Here is a 17,750-nt window from a genome sequence, read left to right on the forward strand (position 1 = left end):
AGTGAGCAGCCGGTCTGTATGTGGGATCCGAACCCTTGGCGGGAGTGCCGCCGCACTTCCCAAGCGGCGCACTGTAGCAGTGCGCCACCGGGCCGGCCCTCTAGATTGGTTTTTAATTGATTCATTTATCTCCTCCTTATAGATCAAATTTTAGCACACCCTTGCATACCTGCTAACTCTTTATTAGAGTCAAGATATTGTGAATTTGATCTTGTTCAGCGCAAAATATTTCTGGATTCCTATAAATATTCTTTTTATTTATTTATTTATTTATTTATTTTTGGTGGCTGGCAAGAATAGGGATCTAAACCCTTGACCTTGGTGTTACAAAACTGTGCTCTAACCAATCAGCCCTAAATAGTCTTGAGCTTTGTTTGGGATTCAGTTAAGTTAATGAGAATGGTTTGATTTTGTTGGATGTCTAACTTTTAAGATTTGTTATGCAGGACTGAAGCTACGTTCAGTTTGGGGTTAAGTATTCTCCACTGTTGAGTGAAAGCTCTTACGTTCACTCTATCCACTGCCCAATAAATTATGAGGCATTTCTCATTCTGGTTGGTAGGAAGAGGCACTACCCCTGATTCTGTGTGAGTGTGAGACACCATTACGTCTAATTTTGTCAGATGACTCTTTCCCTGGCATCAGGTAGTTTCCTCACGTACATGTATTAACCAATACTCAGCTACATACTTGAGGTGAACCTTCTATGGTTCTCTGGAATTCTGCGTTTGTGCAGTTCTCTCCTCTGTAGTACACCATCATGTGAATTCTAGTGATCTTGGTCTCCCCAGAATCTCACCTTTATCTCCTCAACTCAAGAAGTCTGCTAGGCTCTGCTTGGGTTCTTCCTTCTTGCACTACAGCCTGAAAACTGTCTCAAGGAATTAAGCTGGAACAATCATAGGGCTTACTTTGTTTATTTCTCTTCTCGCAGATATCAGTGCTCTTCATTGCCTGATAAGTAATGACTTTTTTCATTATTTAATATATTTTGTCTACTTCTTGCTTGTTTCAGGTGAGAGCCTAAATCTGTTCCCTCTTCTCCAACTTGTCCAGAAGCCGAAGTCTTAATATCACATATTTTAATTGAGTAAACCTTATGGTTTCAGAAACACAGTGTTTCCATTATGACCTACAAAACATCGATTTCATGTTTCAATCTAATATTATACTGTTTTCAAAGAATATGAGAGACTCTTGGTTAAAAATATCTATCTAATAACCGTACTTAAACATACAATGAAGTTGATTTCATGTGCTTTATCCTTAGTGAACCTACTTAAGGCTTGTGTTTATTTTTAAGTTGCTCATAAACCAACACAAACTCCTTACAAAGCATTTTGTTAGGACACCACCCATTTCATTTGGACCCATGGTTCTATTTGCTGCAGCCAAAAATTTTATTTCCTCGAACAGTCAAGATCTTAATCCGGGTATATAAATATCAATCAATACTTACACATAAAGTCTCTTCTACCCAATTAATCTCATCATATAATACCACTTCTCATGACAAACTTTCTGTACACGAGGAATTGGGCCATAATCTCAACTCAGCTAGGCAGAAGGAAACAGTATCTGATATATCAGGAAGTCAACTTCTAGTTATCTACATGTCAAAGTGTGACATCCAGAAATTTCCAAAATAAAAAAGTAAATACATTTAAAGGGCTTATAAATAGGGATTAGAAGCTTATGAAGCAGAAAATAAAGATAAAGAGAAACTTGTCAATCTATAGTGACACTCTTTACTTACCCTCATTTCTTGTAAAAGTTAACCCGCAAACATCCAAATCTCATCCCGACCAAAGCTGTGGGCATCTGACTTCCTTTTTTTGGGGGGATGGGGGGTGGCTGGCCATTACAGGGATCCGAACCCTTGACCTTGGTGTTATAAGGCTGTGCTCTAACAAACTGCATGTGACTTCTTTTTGGGAACCCCTATCCAGATAAAATTCCATTTTCTTAGAACATGTTGGGTGATTTTATGAAGTAGGTTTAAATATAAATCCAATCTATACATTACAAGCCAAGAACTGTGTTCAAATTTGGAAACTATTTGAAAAGCCTCACTTAGAATTCATGCATTTTCTTAGAACATGTTGGGTGATTTTATGAAGTAGGTTTAAATATAAATCCAATCTATATATTACAAGCCAAGAACTGTGTTCAAATTTGGAAACTATTTGAAAAGCCTCACTTAGAATTCATAATTCATGTTCAAACACGTCTGATTCAGGATAAAATATAAACATGTGCTGTTAACAATCTCTTATGGATTTTACTGTTTTGCCTTCAAATAAAGACTTTTTTTTAAGAGACAAAACATTTTCATAATTCAGCAAAGAAACAAATAAGGCGCCTTCCTTCAGGGTGTGTATGTACATCTAAACTGCCATATATACACAAAAAACCTGAGAACACACCAAGAAACTTGGTGATTGAAGGTTGAGAAAGGGGGAAGCTTATCATCATATACCTTTGTATATCTCCTGAATTTTGAACAATGAAAATGTAATTACCTAACCAAAAAAAATTACATAGGTAAAGGAATTGGTGTAAACCATAATTAGAAATAAGCTGCCACCATGAATGACTACATATGTATCTATTGCACGTTTTTAAAAATTCATATGTAGATTATAATCATATGAACTAAGATAAGAGTGTTTCCCAACATTTCTTTCTTTCTTTCTTTTTTTTTTTTTTTTTTGCAGCTGGCTGTTATGGGGATCCAAACCCATAACCTTGGTGTTATAAAGCTGCATTCTAACCAACTGAGCAAACCACCCAGCCCCCAAAACTTCTTAATAGGAATCATCTGGGTTGTCAAAAACAGATTTTGGGGTCCAACCTAGATCTACTCAATCAGGATTTCCCAGGAAGACCATAATCAGTACAAAAAGTGCCCCCTGGTGATTCTTATTAAAGTTGGGGAAACCCTTAACTAAGGGGTAAGATTCTTGTCTGTGAAGAGCAACAACTTTGCAATTAGTCAACCCTGGATTCGCCTCTTGGCTATACCATTTATCTATATGATCTCAGATAAGTTACTTGGCTTCTTTGTGCCTCAGTTTCCTTATCCTGGAGATAATACCTCCAGGATTGTAATAAAGATTAATTTAAGTAAAGGGTGTGGAACACAATCTTTCTTTAATGCTTAATTTTACCTTGCTTCCTTAAAAAAAAAAAAAATGAAGATATCTGGCATGTAAATATCTAGTAAATATTAGTTTCCTTACCTCCCATAACCAAATCATACAGATGGTGGGGTATATGTCTAACTTAAAGTTGTTATTGAAATGCTATTTATCAATCATTAATCTTCAAGACATAGAGACACACATAATTTCCTTAGTCACTAAACTATGAACAATCCTGCCAAAAAGTATTTAACAAGCTCAGATCAGTTGGCTTATTCCTGACAGGTATCACTCACCTGTTGAAGAATATTACTCCCATCCTATTTCTAAAAATGTCACGTTATACACTTCAACAAAATGGAAAAAAGGACTACAGTGTTGTCTTATCTATTATTTTGCCTTAATACAAATTATGGCATCCTTAAATTAATTTCTCTAAAAAAAGAATCCCTAATAGCTGTACCTCTATTACGTTTCTCTCTTGTAATGAAGTCAATTCATATGGATCCACAAAAAGTCCTGTTGGGATGTTCTGTTTAATTAAGAGTCGGCAGGTCTGTAAGGCCTCAATGCTTTCTCCAAATTTCACTTTTATTAAAAGATCTCTGTAAGACAAGCACATATAACATAAATCTCTTCATTTAACTGTTAAATGAGATAGCAGCACACTATATTCATATTAGCAGAAACACTATATTTCAAATTCATTTTCCAAAAGTAGATTATAAAGACAAATGAAGTATACCATGTCAGAATCACTCATTAGATCTTTCATAATCCATGTCATTAGCCACAGTATAACAGTGTGTGAAAACAGACAAAGATCTGTAAGAGCTGACTATTCCATCAATTTGTGAGGAAAAAATTAATTTTGTTAGTGCCCCGACTGAAGAGGAATGACTCTTAATAGCAGAAATGATAGCCAAAACCAAAGACATGGCCATTTGTTCAGTTTACACAATATTTGCTGAAAAATTAAAGTTGAGCCAAAAAGCTAGCTTCCACTCAATGGCTTCCAAAACTGTTGTGCCCAGATCAGCTGCAGACAAAAGCAAACCTTTCAATGGAAATGCTTAACAAGCAGGATCAAGATCCTGAAGTATTTCTTCAATGAATTGTAAGAGGAGATGAAACAAAACTTTCCCAGTACAATCCTGAAGACAATGCACAACCTAAGCAATGGCTACCAAGGGGTGAAAATGTTCTAGTCAAAACAAAAGCAGACCAGTCAAGAGCAAAGGTTACAGCAACAATTTTTCAGGATGCTCAGGGCATTTTGCTTGTTGACTTTCTAGAGGGCTAAAGAACAATAACATTTGCTTATTATGAGACTGTTTACAGAAAGTTAGCCAAAGCATTAGTGGAAAAATGCCCAGGAATGCTTCACCAGAGACTCCTTCTCCACCACAACAATGCTCTTGCTCATTCCTCTCACCAAACGAGAAATTTTGCAAGAGTTTCAACAGACATCCACCTTACAGTCCCGATTTGGCTCCTTTTGACTTCTTTTTGTTCCCTAATCTTAAAAAACAAAATCTTTAGAGGGCACCTATTTTTTTTCAATTAATAAAGTAAAAAAGATTGACATGGTTAAATTCCCAGGACCCTCAGTTCTTTAGGGATGGACTAAATGATTGGTATCATTGCTACAAAAGTGTTTTGAACTTGATGGAGCTTTTGTTGAAAAATAAAGTTTATATTTTTTATTTTTATCTTTTGATTACATTTTTACACAAACTTTTTGAAGTCCCATTGTATTTGTAATAAATTCATGCTAGTTCCCAGAGACCACCATTTCTTCTTCTGTATTCACAAACCATTATTTTAATAATCTGGTCTAGAATTTTCTTTTTTTAAAGATCATATATACACAAAAAACCTGAGAACACACCAAGAAACTTGGTGATTGAAGGTTGAGAAAGGGGGAAGCTTATCATCATATACCTTTGTATATCTCCTGAATTTTGAACAATGAAAATGTAATTACCTAACCAAAAAAAATTACATAGGTAAAGGCACTCTCCCAAGTGAGCCACAGGCTGGCCCCTTGGTCTAGAATTTTGCCCAGAATCTATATCAAGCTCACTACTCTATAGCTCTCCCAGATTATTCAAAGATTGCAAACATTAGTTCAGCAATCATTAAGCAAGTTCTCCTACTGCAATGAGATATAGTTCATCAGTAAGGGGGAAACCTTGAACTTATTCACTATAGCTAGGCATTTTTTGTATAACTCCCTTAAACCTTCTGCATTTCAGTTCTCTACTACCAATACACTTGGTCCTTTCCAGAGTGGAAGTAATTCTTGAATAAGACAGAAATACAAGAAGCTAAGGAATTCAACTTTCTATAATCTGTTAATCCTTCCTGTAGCAGCAAGACTACACCTATACTAAACATAACTAAAAAGCCTTTTTTTAAAAAATGATTACTGGCATTTTCTGAAGGTCTCAGACAACTTTGGGATTTCTGTTTTCTGAAGCTATTCTTATGGGTTGTGTCACTCTTTATCCTTGGTTTTATGTCCTCCCTTAATTCTTCAATATCTGCTATTGGACAACTACATCTACCATCACAATAGCCTCTTCAGGCCCTTCTTTCTTCCTTATTAGAATCATTTATGATTGCACTGTCAAGTTTGCATTATTTAGTGTCTCCCATTCCTCTTGAAATTCAGGCCATGAGAATAGTTTTATACATCCCAATTACTATAAACAGAGAAGTTATGTACTTGGCATAACTACCCTGATATTGCTTAAAATGTGTCTGGAATTCCACTAACACTTTCAGAAGTGCCTTTCTACAATCTTCCCCCCCCCCAATTAGTTTTATTACTTTACAGTCACATTTCCTCTTTGACTAAAACTATATTGCCTAGCTTGATCACCTATCTCAATATTAATAATAATAGCTAACATTTCCTAAGTATTTACTATGTGACATGCACTGTGTTAAGGGGTTTTCCATATATTCTCTGATTTAATCCTCAAAACACTAATGAGGAAATATTATCATTACCCAGTTTTACTGATAAGGTAGCAAAGACTTAAGTAACTTGCCTAAGGCCACATACATATTAAGTAAAAGACCTACATTTTGAGCTCAAGTCTGTCTGAGTAAAAAAAAAAAAATCCTCCTATTATAACTCTTAGCCATTCATATGATAGGCTGACACTGGAGAGGAGAGTGAGATGTTTTAGTTTAAGGGGACTATAAAATGAAAATGACTTTAAAAATAAATGTATGAGAATTTATATATCAAATATCTGAGAATCACTTCAAAATAATCACCATTAGAAGCTCTAAAGTTTTGGGCAGTTTTCTTATGGAACAGTTTCCATTGCTTTTTACCAGTCTTTTAAAGATCACCAATACTCACACACACAAAAAAATAGTTCATCTTTTGAAGATAATTTCTTTTTTTGAAAACAGCTTGGTCATTTGGAACCAACTCTCTAGTAAGTAAGAAATAGTGATTTAGAGTGGCATATCATGGTACTTGAGAGCATGGCTTTGAAGTATAATAGTACTACATTTGAGTCAGAGCTCTATTACCCTAATTTCTTCCAAATTATTTAAATTCTCAGCCCTAGTTCTCTCATCTGAAAAACAAGAAAAATATCTATCTCACAGCCATTGTAAATATTAAATAAAATATTGGAACATATAGCTGCTGGCTATATATAATATATACATAGTAAGCAATAGTTTTCTTTTCTCCACTCAGTTATTTTAATCATTACTTCAAAGTGTGAACCTCATATGACAAATCTGTCATTGGCAGACTTTAAGAAAGCAAGTAATGGTTCAGTTTATCCATGTTTCAACTAACATTTTTTTTGCTCTAAATTATTTTAATGTAAATAATTTTATGTAAGTAGAAATCAATGGGCAACTTACCTGTGGAAACCATCTTTCAAAACTTCTTGCCTCAAAATAATTTCAGAACAAGTGACTCGTATGCCTAGAAGAACCAAAAGATTTTTTGTTTTGTTTTGTTTTTTAAACAAAGTACTCAATGAAAAATTTAAGAAATTTGAGCTACATATAAATCTATTTCCAGTATAGCATAGAGGTTAAGAACATTGACTGTGAAGTTAGATTGTCTGATTTCCAATCCTAGTCTGTCACTTGATAGCTGTGTGACTTTGAGCACGATTGTTTTTCTCTCTGCTAGTTGTCCTACGGACTTAATATATGTAGAAGCACTTAGAACAGAGCCTACCACATAGTAGGTAAGAATTCGTTAGTAATATTACTTTATTCAGGTGATCCCAGGACATGAAAAAGGAGCAGAATGGCTTAAAATTCAGGAGATCTCTGTTTTAATCCTAGCTCACTGAAACTGTGTATAAGATATATGCTGGGAACTTCTGTATTCTAACATCTATACTTACAAAACTGGGAAGATAGTATGCCTTGTGCAGATGTTGGGAGGGTCGAGGAAAAAAAACAAAACAAAACTGGAGGCACTTAAAGGTTCAAAGGGTTCCTTTATAAACAAAACAACCAAAAATCTCACTATACTGACTCCCTGCAGAATTCAGACATTAAAACTATTACTCAATGTAAGCATCATAAAACTAAAAATTCAGTTACTATTGACCACCAACTCTGCCAGGCACCTTGCAATGAAACTTTGCCCCATTTCAAAAGCTGGAAGTGTGTTGGAAGAACGTTAAAACAAACACCCAGAAAACCATACATTATTGAATGTCTGAATTCATTAGATGTATTCTTGAAAATATGCTTTAAGAAAAGTGATGTGAATGTGAAACCATTTGAAAGAAGGAAAAAAGAACAGAAAAAATTACATTTGTTTAGTAATAGCTAAATGCCAGGTCCTCAAATTGGGGTATACATGTGTGTTTTCTTTTAACTTTCACAACCCAGCAAAATATGCTGAGAAAATTATTGCTATTTGCATGCAGGAGGACACTTTAACTTATAAAGGGTTACTATCTGGCTCTGGGTCATAAAACCAAGTAAGTGACTGATTAGAAGCAAGGTTTGCCTGACTTTTAATGCCTAAGATATTTCCACTATCCTAGCTATTTAAAGAAATCTTATTTGCTTTGGAGAAGCATATAAGCTTTCCCCCAAATAAACAAATACCATATGTATCTCTTGTACAAATTCAGATATCTCTTCGTCATGTTTAATTTTAATGGGGGTGTGGTGGGGAGTAAGGGTTAATATCTACCTGTAAATTAAATTAGAAGAAAAAAGTCATATTAATAGGCTTAAATTCTTTTTTTTTTTTTTGTTGTTGTCTTTTTTCATGTCCGGCAACGGATCGCCACCCTCAGTGTCGCGCACTGTACCGGACCGGGACCGGCAACGGGATCGCAACCCTCGGTGCCGTGTCCGGCAACGGATCGCAACCCTCAGTGTCGCGCCCTGTACCGGACCGGGACCGGCAACGGGATCGCAACCCTCGGTGCCACCTCCGCACCTCGCTCAGCCAGTGAGTGGGAACCGGTCTGTATGTGGGATCCGAACCCTCAGCGAGAGCGCCGCCGCGCTCCCAAGCAGCGCACTGCTACAGTGCGCCACCGGGCCGGCCCAATAGGCTTAAATTCTATTGGGATGTACACTGCAGAGTAGTAAATCATTCATCTTGGGATGGTAGAAAGGCTAACTTACAACAGCATAACAAATACTATTTTATTTATGATTTTTTTTTTTTGTCTTTTTTCAGTGTCCGGCAACGGATCGCAACCCTCAGTGTTGTCCCTGTACCGGACCGGGACTGGCAACGGGATTGCAACCCTCGGCGTTGCTCCCGTGCCTCGCTCAGCCAGCGAGCGGGAACCGGTCTGTATGTGGGATCCGACGGCGGAGCGCCACCACGCTCGCAAGCGGCGCACTATAGCAGTGCGTCACCGGGCCGCGGGACTGGCAACGGGATTGCAACCCTCGGCGTTGCTCCCGTGCCTCGCTCAGCCAGCGAGCAGGAACTGGTCTGTATGTGGGATCCGACGGCGGAGCGCCACCACGCTCGCAAGCGGCGCACTATAGCAGTGCGCCACCGGGCCAGCGGAGCGCCACCACGCTCGCAAGCGGCGCACTATAGCAGTGCGTCACCGGGCCGGCCCTATTTATGATTTTTAAGGCAAAAGCACCATTTCCAAAACGAATTTGTTGCATCTGAATTCACCTTCAAGATTTTTCCTCTTAAATATTACTTTATTTGGTTGTGATGGCCTGAATTCGCTCTGGAAATTGACCTTTAAATTATAAAATGCCAGTGGTGGAAGAGTCCTTAGAGATCATCACTCCAGTTTAAAATTTTTCTGGCCTCACAAACCTTCTTCAAATAAATTTGGAAACCTAATACGTAAACACCCCAAAGCAGACTGCACATATTGGCCGATACTAACCAGTCTTAACATCCTCATTTTACAGACAGAAAAACTCCCCTGGTTGGTGCCGATTTTCCTTCCCCTACCAAACGTTATAATTTTATTGTAATTACCTCTGCACGTGTCCGTCTCCCTTACTACACTGCAAGCTCCATGAGGGTCGGGGCCGTGTTTGACTCAGGGCTAGCTCCACAGCACTTTGCACAGCAGTGCGGCCCACGAACTTGGGCCCGAGGAAATGAATCAACTCGCTTACCCAGCCCGGAGTCATAAAGAAACCCCAGCCCAATCCAGTCTATTATCAAAGCTGTTTGGAACATAAAACTAGTCATTTTCCCCGGGTATCAATACTGTATTCTGTTTTGGGATTCTCACACCCCACAGGGCGCTGAGGCCTTGCTCGCCCCTTGGTGGTCAGAAGTTTCATGCGCCCCAACAGCATCCCAAATGTTTCACTGGCTGTACTTCCTTTTCAGTACCTTTTTAGTAGTAGTACGGGCCAATCCCTCCTTGGAACGATAAAGCCTGACTCTCCAGGAGCCCAGGAACGGCCACAGAGCAAGGAGCACAGGAGGGCAATGGGGAGAAGAAAGGCACGCGGCCTTTGTTTCTAACCTCCTCCAGCTCACCCTGCCGTTCTAGGGTCCCACGCCGGGTATCCCAAGCACCTTTGCAAACCGCGGGGCAGATAGCACCCGGGGGTTGACTGCTCCCCATCCCTAGCCCCCAAATCCCGCCCGCACACCCACAGCCCCGCCCCTCCTTTTACCAGCGTCGGAGGGGGCAGCTGTGAAGGCCCCGGCTGGCGTGCAGATGTGCCCAGTCACCAGCCAGAGGAGCAGCCAGGCTACCGCCCGGACAGCCACGGCCAGGGCAGCCAGGACACCGGAGGGCCGACGCCCGAGAGGGGCGCGCGGGGACGAAACGCGGACCGAGGAAGGAGCCTGCACACGCCTCAGGCTGCTCCTACTGCGCGCTGCCACGGACTTAGTGACCGCGACGGAGGGCTTCGGTCTGCGGTCCCGCGGCTCCCCTGCTCCCCGCAGCCCCGACCCCCAGAAGTTGGGCGCCGCGTGAGGCAGCTGTCCAGGCTTCTGGGTCAGCTCCCATAGCCCGCCGGCGGGGGCGGGGCGAGGAGCGGCGCAAGCGCCGTGACGTGCCCCGGCCTGTTGCTGTGGGAACTGCTCCGAGGGCGCCCGGTCGGACCCTGAACCCGGCACGCAGTCTTGAGAGCCTGCTAGCCGCGCTCTGTGCCAGCCTCCATCTCCGCTTCCAAGTATTTGCGGGTTTGGGCCTCCTGCCGGGGAGTCCACCTCACGGTCAAGTCGCTGGGCTGTGGCTGTCGCCTCTTCCTGCGGCACCAGGCTCCGCCCGGCCTCAAAGTCGACTTAAGTGCTCCTCTATGCACTCCGGTTTGGTGGAAACACCCTCCTCACGGCGGTGTGGACGTTGGCCTGCAGGAGAAGATGCACTTTCTGGACTTCTGCCAGGGTAAGAAAGTCAGCCTTGAGCCAGTGGGGACATGAGGAGGGATAAGATCACCTGTCCATTGGGGAAATCCATACCTCATTAGCTGCTGTGGGAGGTACTTAGCAGGATTATGGCAGTCACTGATCCCTGGGGAGAAAGTATTCATGTCCAGGAAGAACATTTAGGTAAATATGCCGTCTGTTTTCCTGAGCTGAATGGAACTGTAAGCAGGCCTAGAGAGCGTCCAGTGCAGATGGGAAGAGAACAGAGGGCTCCAGGGCACCGTCTCAAAGAGGAAAGGGAGTGTGTCAAAATATACTATCTAAAACTGAAGATATTTTTGCCTCCTAACTTGAACCCTTTTGAGTTCCCACATTAAACTCTCTGGTAAAGGTGAAGTGACCATACTGGTACCAAGTAATCCCAGCTTCTTGGTCACAACTCATTGGACCAAAAGTGTTCTTCTGACCCAACCCGGGCCAATCATATTCTCTCTCCGTCAAAATCAAACCCAGGTATACTAAGAGAATGAACCATTTTGTAATAAATAACTAATCTCCAAAATAATGTGTTGTCGAGGTACATATCAGATCTAGAGTGTTTTGTCTTTCTTCTGGCTACTTGCTCGTAGGACCTAGTCAGGCATTCAAACAGCCATAAGACACTTTGAATAAAATTTGAGACATATGAACTAGACTAATTTGCCTTTGTGATTCACTAAACCAAAAGTTTTGGTCTATTATTTTACTGATGAGAAAATTATTCCACTTCGGCTCAACTGAGCACTTGGAAGTAGGTAGCTTCTATACAAGGCAAGTTGGGGCAGGACTTCATCTCCCATGAGTAGAAGGTTTAGATTCAGAGTGAATAGTACTACTAAATGTACTGATGTAGAAAACGGTTACTTATTGTCACCCAAAAGTATACGTTTTAGATTATATTGTAGGTTTTTGATGGAATGAATAAATTAATTTTCATCTAAAAAAATAAGGAAATAAAAATGAAGATAGCAGTCTAAGCATGTTATTAAGAAATATGGAGATAAATTTTGGAAGAAATGCCTTAAAAAAAATTGAAACCGGTTGCCTATGAAGACGGTAGGGAAAAGGGCATTAGTTCTTTGTTATAAGCCTCATAGAATTATTTTACATTCCAGAGTTCAAACATTACTTTAGTAAAAATGAAAGTTAAATTTTAAAAAGAGTCTGTAGTCAAAAAACTACATTATCGAGTATCAACTGCATACATCATTCATGAGTACAGCCATTTTCTTGAGTGTGGCATTTATATTGTGCTCAGTAGGATCTCCTAGGAAGTTTACTAACATCAAATTTTAGGCAAGTGAACTGGGAGTAGTATTTATAAAAAGAAAAAGAAAAAGAAGGGAAAAGAAAACGAAAGAGTGCAGTGGGATCATTGCATCAGATCACAGGCAGAACACAGTGATTTGAAAAAGCAGTTCTTTATATATGATTAATTTCCTAAGAGTAAAACTGCTTGTGTCCAATAGTAAGGGGTAAATAATATAGACTATTGGTATTATAGTACATCTCTAAGGCAAAACACTTGGCGGTCATATAAAAAAAATGCATTTTCATAAAATATTTGTGTGACAGAATAATTACATAAGTTATTAAATTTCAAAGTCAGGAAATAGTATGTATGATATAAAAAACATACTATTGTTTAAAAAAATAAAACTACATGCCTAGGAAAAAGACTGGAAGTAATCAAGGGTGTTTATGTCTTCCCCCTCCCTCCACCAGTTTTCTACAATGAACTTGTATAATCACTGTTAAGTATTTTTAAAAATTATCTTCCTATAGTGATTCTCCAACAGAACTGAGTTTACGAAGATATCATTGCCCTATGCCACTTTACCTGAAGGTTTCTTAACGTTTGCAAATCTTTCTGAGAATGTCATTGCCATATCTAAAGCAGTCCCTATAATTAAGTGATTTTTGGCATCGAGGGAGGGGAAGGGAAGAAAGAATACGAAGCATTAACTTGCATGTAGCTGCATTTCTTGTAACTGGAAAAAGATCATATAGTGAGACAAATAAGCTAAATTTAAAGCCATGTAAACATCACTGTCCTGCATATGTAGAGATTGATTGTACATCAGGTCTACCTTTTTGGTCAGGCTTCTGAACTCTAAATACGAGGGTACTTCAAAAAGTTCATGGAAAGATTTGTATTGTCTTCTAATTCTATTTTTCCACAAACTTTTAGAAGTATCCTCATACTTAGATGATGTATAGGGGCTGTGTCTTATATTAATACATAGCATTAGATAAGTATATATGGAATGCTTACTACGTTCCAGGTATTGTGCTGAGATAATGTGGTGAATAATGGATATGCTCCTGCCCTCATGGAGCATATAAAATAGAAAGGTAGATATGTGATTAAATAAGTAATTATAAAAAACTCAATGAGTAAAATAATTGGAAAAGTACAAGGAAGACAGATCTGATCTAGTGAGCCTGTCAGAAAAAAATGTTTAAGGTTAAAAAAGTCATAGTACCTTGGCATAGGGAGGGCTTGATAAATAGAAAAGACCCTGTAGATCAGTTCTTGGGCTGACTCAGGAGTTCACATACAGTCTTTGGTAAGAGTGTAGTACATAAAGAGATCCAAACTGAATTGCATTTCCAGGGTTACATATGAACAAAGCTACATCCTTAAATGAACCAGAGAATCTTAGAGATCCAAAAGACTGAGGCTAAACCAGGGCCATACTGAACTTTCAGGGCAGCCCTACAAGTATTGAGATTTACAGGCTAAGTATGTGTCTCTAGAACTAGATTACAGCCAGATCTGCTGGAGAGGAAGGGTAATGGGAGTGAGATTTATTCAATACCTTGTTCTTGTTTTTCCCTTTAGCAGAAGGAAGTCATTATGCAACTAACACATTTTCATCAGATTTCCTCTGATTTACCTTAAGTATATGTGGGAATGATGTGCACTGCCAAGAAATGTGGAATTAGGTTCCAGCCTCCAGCTATTATCTTAATCTATGAGAATGAAATCAAGGGAAAAAATCGCCAGCGCATCATGCCAGTCCGAAACTTTTCAAAGTTTTCAGGTACCTCATGTTTTATCTTGCCTCCTATTTTAGATATTCTCTAAATCACTTAATAAGAACAAATTGATGCATCTTAGTTGCTCTGGGGAAAAAAAGAACAACTTGAGTTTTGTGCAATGGAGTGACATGGGCTTCAGAATTAGACCTAGGTTCAAATTATGGCTTTATCAGAGTCTAGATGTGTGACACTTACTGTCAGTGAGGTAGGAAATTGTCAATACAGTTTCCTAATCTGTACAAGGGAATTGGTAATTTTTTTTCAGTTTGTTAATTGATAATTTAATCCTTTCAGGATTGTTTGAGTGGGTAAAATGAGATAGCATTATTCAATAATATTAATCCCCTTCTCTCCCTCCAAATGTTTTTTATTTGTAGTCTTGATATTTTATTAGTACCACTATTGCTATTTTTGCTATAATACCACTTTTTCTTCTCAGACATTTTCTCCAGTTGAAAGTATTTAGCATGCCCACAAAATGATTTTAAATTAAGGAAGTCAAAAATATACTCCTCCTTCCCCCACCATATTCAGAGCTCAATATAAAGGAATAGTTTTGCAAAATAATTCATTCCAATAAAGCCACTTAGCTTCTTGGCTACAGTGGAGATAGTGCTTTCAAGGTGCTAAGTTTTTTGTTTTCCTTTGGCCCTTGCAGTAGTTTGTGGTGCATCAATTGTTTGTGGTGTGTATGATGTATGTGGTGTATAGTTTTTTTCCTCTCTCCTAGATTGCACCAGAGCTGCTGGACAATTAAAGAATAATCCACGACATAAGACTTACCTGGAACAAGTATCCCTGAAGCAGCTAGAGAAATTATTCAGTTTTTTACAAGGTTACTTGCGGGGACAGAGTTTAGCAGAAACGATGGAACAAATTCAACGGGAAACAACCATTGATCCTGAGGAAGACCTGAACAAACTAGATGACAAGGATCTTGCCAAAAGGAAGAGCATCATGGATGAACTTTTTGAGAAAAATCGGAAGAAGAAGGATGACCCAAATTTTGTTTATGACATTGAGGTTGAGTTCCCACAAGATGAACAACTGCAGTCCTGTGGCTGGGACACAGAGTCACCTGATGAATTCTGATACCGAATACTCAAAAAATGTATTGGGCTAGCAGAATATCCATGTTTATACAAACATAGATTGGTTCTAGAAGAAGCTGTACAGAACACTAAATGTATATGTTGGGTCATAATTGGGTTGACCATGTTATTTTTCAAAACCAGGATATGTAGGTACATGAGGAACGTAGAAATCTGCCTTCAAGGAGCTTGTAATCTAATTGGAATATAAGTCAAAACCTTGTCTTTTTTTTTTTTAAAAGATGACCAGTAAGGGGATCTTAACCCTTGACTTGGTGTTGTCAGCACCACACTCACCCAGTGAGCGAACCGGCCATCCCTATATGGGATCCGAACCCGTGGCCTTGGTGTTATCAGCACCGCACTCTCCCGAGTGAGCCACGGGCCGGCCCCTAAGTCAAAACCTTGTGAAAAGCTAATTAACAGTAGTAGGCAGCAAAAGGAATAGAGCCAGATGCCTGATAAGGGCTAAAGAAAGTCAGATTATGGTAGGGTAGAATAGTCAGGGAAAACTTTGTCCTTTAGTGGAGAGAGAGGACTTTGCCTGGCCCTTGAAATGGTAGTATTTGGATAGAAGCTTGTATAGGATTCCAGATGAGAGCAACTGGAAAAAAGGGGAAGGGCGGTGGTAAAGAGACAAGAAATAGAAATTTTTATTTTAGGAACAGTGAGCAAATTAAAGTTTGACAAGATTGGAGAGCATATATGGTTATCAGGGAATTATCCTATATGCATTATGTCTTTATATGTATTTAACTGTTTTATATGTATTTAACTCTGGAGTAGAAGAGTACCCCTGTACAATGCCCTGCAGCTGCAAGGGGATGTCATTGATGGACAGCAGTGGAATTCTGCCCATCCGGTATCAGGAAATATATACTAAAGACATTCCGAAACCCTTAACCTCTTCTCATAAATGAAAGATTTGTTTATTGAATGGGAAATCCATCCATAATAAATGAACAATAGGCACTGCCAGTTTAGGCCTATTCATGACTTTGGATCTACAAAGAGAGGATCTTTGTTTAACAAAGTTATCTGTGTACAGATACAGTTATTCCTACCAGAATACTATTTAATTGGTAGAAATTCTATTTTGTACAAGGAAATTAGTATTCATCAAATAAAGCTGTAAAAATAATTACTCATATTTATACCTGTCCATCCCTACTCTGTTTACCATTAAATGCCCCATTTGAGGGGTCATTCTTGTAGTGATATCACCAGGGTCTTAAGATAGTCACATCTCATATGTATATTTTACAAAGGTAGCAAAAGAATTTTTAGAATTAGAGATCCATCCATATCTACACAGTATTCCACTTATTCCATTGTATAGATGTAGGTAATTTATTTTAAAAGTTGAACTTGGGTAGTTTTCTCCTTTCGTTATTACAAACAATATTACAACAAATAACCTTGTACATTCTCTGTTTTGCACATATGCAAGGATATCTGTAGGATAAATGCCTAAAGGGGAATTTCTGGGTAAATTTAATAGATATCTAAATTTTAATAGATATTAAGCTGTCCTCCGTAGAGTTTTGATGTACTCATTCATTCAGTGTATGTACTTAATGAGCACCTACTACATTCTAAGCCTGCACGATTCTAGGGTTTGGGGATAAAGCAATATACACAACAAAATCCTTGCCTTTACAGGGTTTACAGTCTGGTTGGAGAGGAGAGACAGTAAACATAAATGCATAGAATAATGTCAGATGATAAGTGCTCTGAAGCAAAAACAGGGCAAAAGACAAATGATAGAGAGGGTGGGAGCTACTATTTTAGGTAGGATGATCAGAGAAGGCCTCACTGAAGTAATGTTTTAGCAACGGCCTGAAAAAGGTAAGGAAAAATCGACGTGCATATCAGGATTATTGAGGAAAGGTAAGTGCATAGGCTCTGAGGCTGGAGTGTGATTGCTTGGTATATTTGAGGAAGGGCAGGAGGCCAATTTGGCTAATACAGATTGAGCAAGAGAGAAATGGTAGAAGATGAGGTTGGAGTGTATTTTACTAGATCATAGTACTTACCATGAAGGTCGTACCAACTTAAACTATCAGCAGTGCGTGAGAGTACTCGTTTCCCTTATATACTTATCAATGGAGAGAGTTATCTAACTTGTTCAGTTTTGCCAATTTTATAATTTAAAAGTGGTATGTCATAGTCTTAATTGCATTTCTCCTATTTTGAGTGGGACTATCTTCAGACATTTAAGAGCCATTGTTTTGTGAAATAACTTATGTCCTTTGCTCAGTTTTCTATTGGCTTGCTGGTCTTTTCCTATAGATTTATGAAAGTTTTTTGTTAAAGAAATTAGTCTTGGTCTATGATATGATTTGCAAATATTTCCACCTTGTCTTTTTTTTTTTTTGCTTTATTTATGATATTTTTTCCAGGCAGAATTTTAAAAATGTGTTTAAATTGACCAATATTTTTCTCTACTCCTCTGCACTTTTATGTGGACGGGCATTCTTCACTCAAAGATTGTTTTAAACATATTTTCTATATACAAATTTATTTCGGTATAAGATGTGAGATGTGAATCCCACTTTATTTTTTTCCAGATGACCATCAAGTTGTCCTAACACC

General features: G+C 38.8%; 2 protein-coding genes across 2 annotated transcripts in view; one reads left to right on the top strand and one right to left on the bottom strand.

The window, feature by feature from the left end:
• PIGX (phosphatidylinositol glycan anchor biosynthesis, class X) overlaps positions 1–12,902 on the bottom strand; it is a 29,228-nt gene extending 16,326 nt beyond the window's left edge. The window contains exons 1-4 of the mRNA XM_008567484.1: positions 12,860–12,902; positions 10,278–10,895; positions 7,044–7,107; positions 3,607–3,748 (exon numbers count right to left, since the gene is read on the bottom strand). Coding sequence (XP_008565706.1) covers positions 3,607–3,748; positions 7,044–7,107; positions 10,278–10,895; positions 12,860–12,902 — 867 coding nt within the window. The remainder of the gene's footprint in view (positions 1–3,606; positions 3,749–7,043; positions 7,108–10,277; positions 10,896–12,859) is intronic.
• On the top strand, positions 10,798–15,403 carry CEP19 (centrosomal protein 19kDa). Its single transcript, XM_008567468.1, has 3 exons — positions 10,798–10,999; positions 13,865–14,066; positions 14,795–15,403. The coding sequence occupies exons 2-3, from the start codon at positions 13,937–13,939 to the stop codon at positions 15,154–15,156; spliced, it is 492 nt and encodes a 163-aa protein (XP_008565690.1). The 5' UTR covers positions 10,798–10,999; positions 13,865–13,936; the 3' UTR covers positions 15,157–15,403.
• Positions 15,404–17,750: the final 2,347 nt, after the last annotated feature.

This window comes from Galeopterus variegatus, unplaced genomic scaffold, assembly GCF_000696425.1.
Source record: "Galeopterus variegatus unplaced genomic scaffold, G_variegatus-3.0.2 Scaffold322, whole genome shotgun sequence".
NCBI lineage: Eukaryota > Metazoa > Chordata > Mammalia > Dermoptera > Cynocephalidae > Galeopterus > Galeopterus variegatus.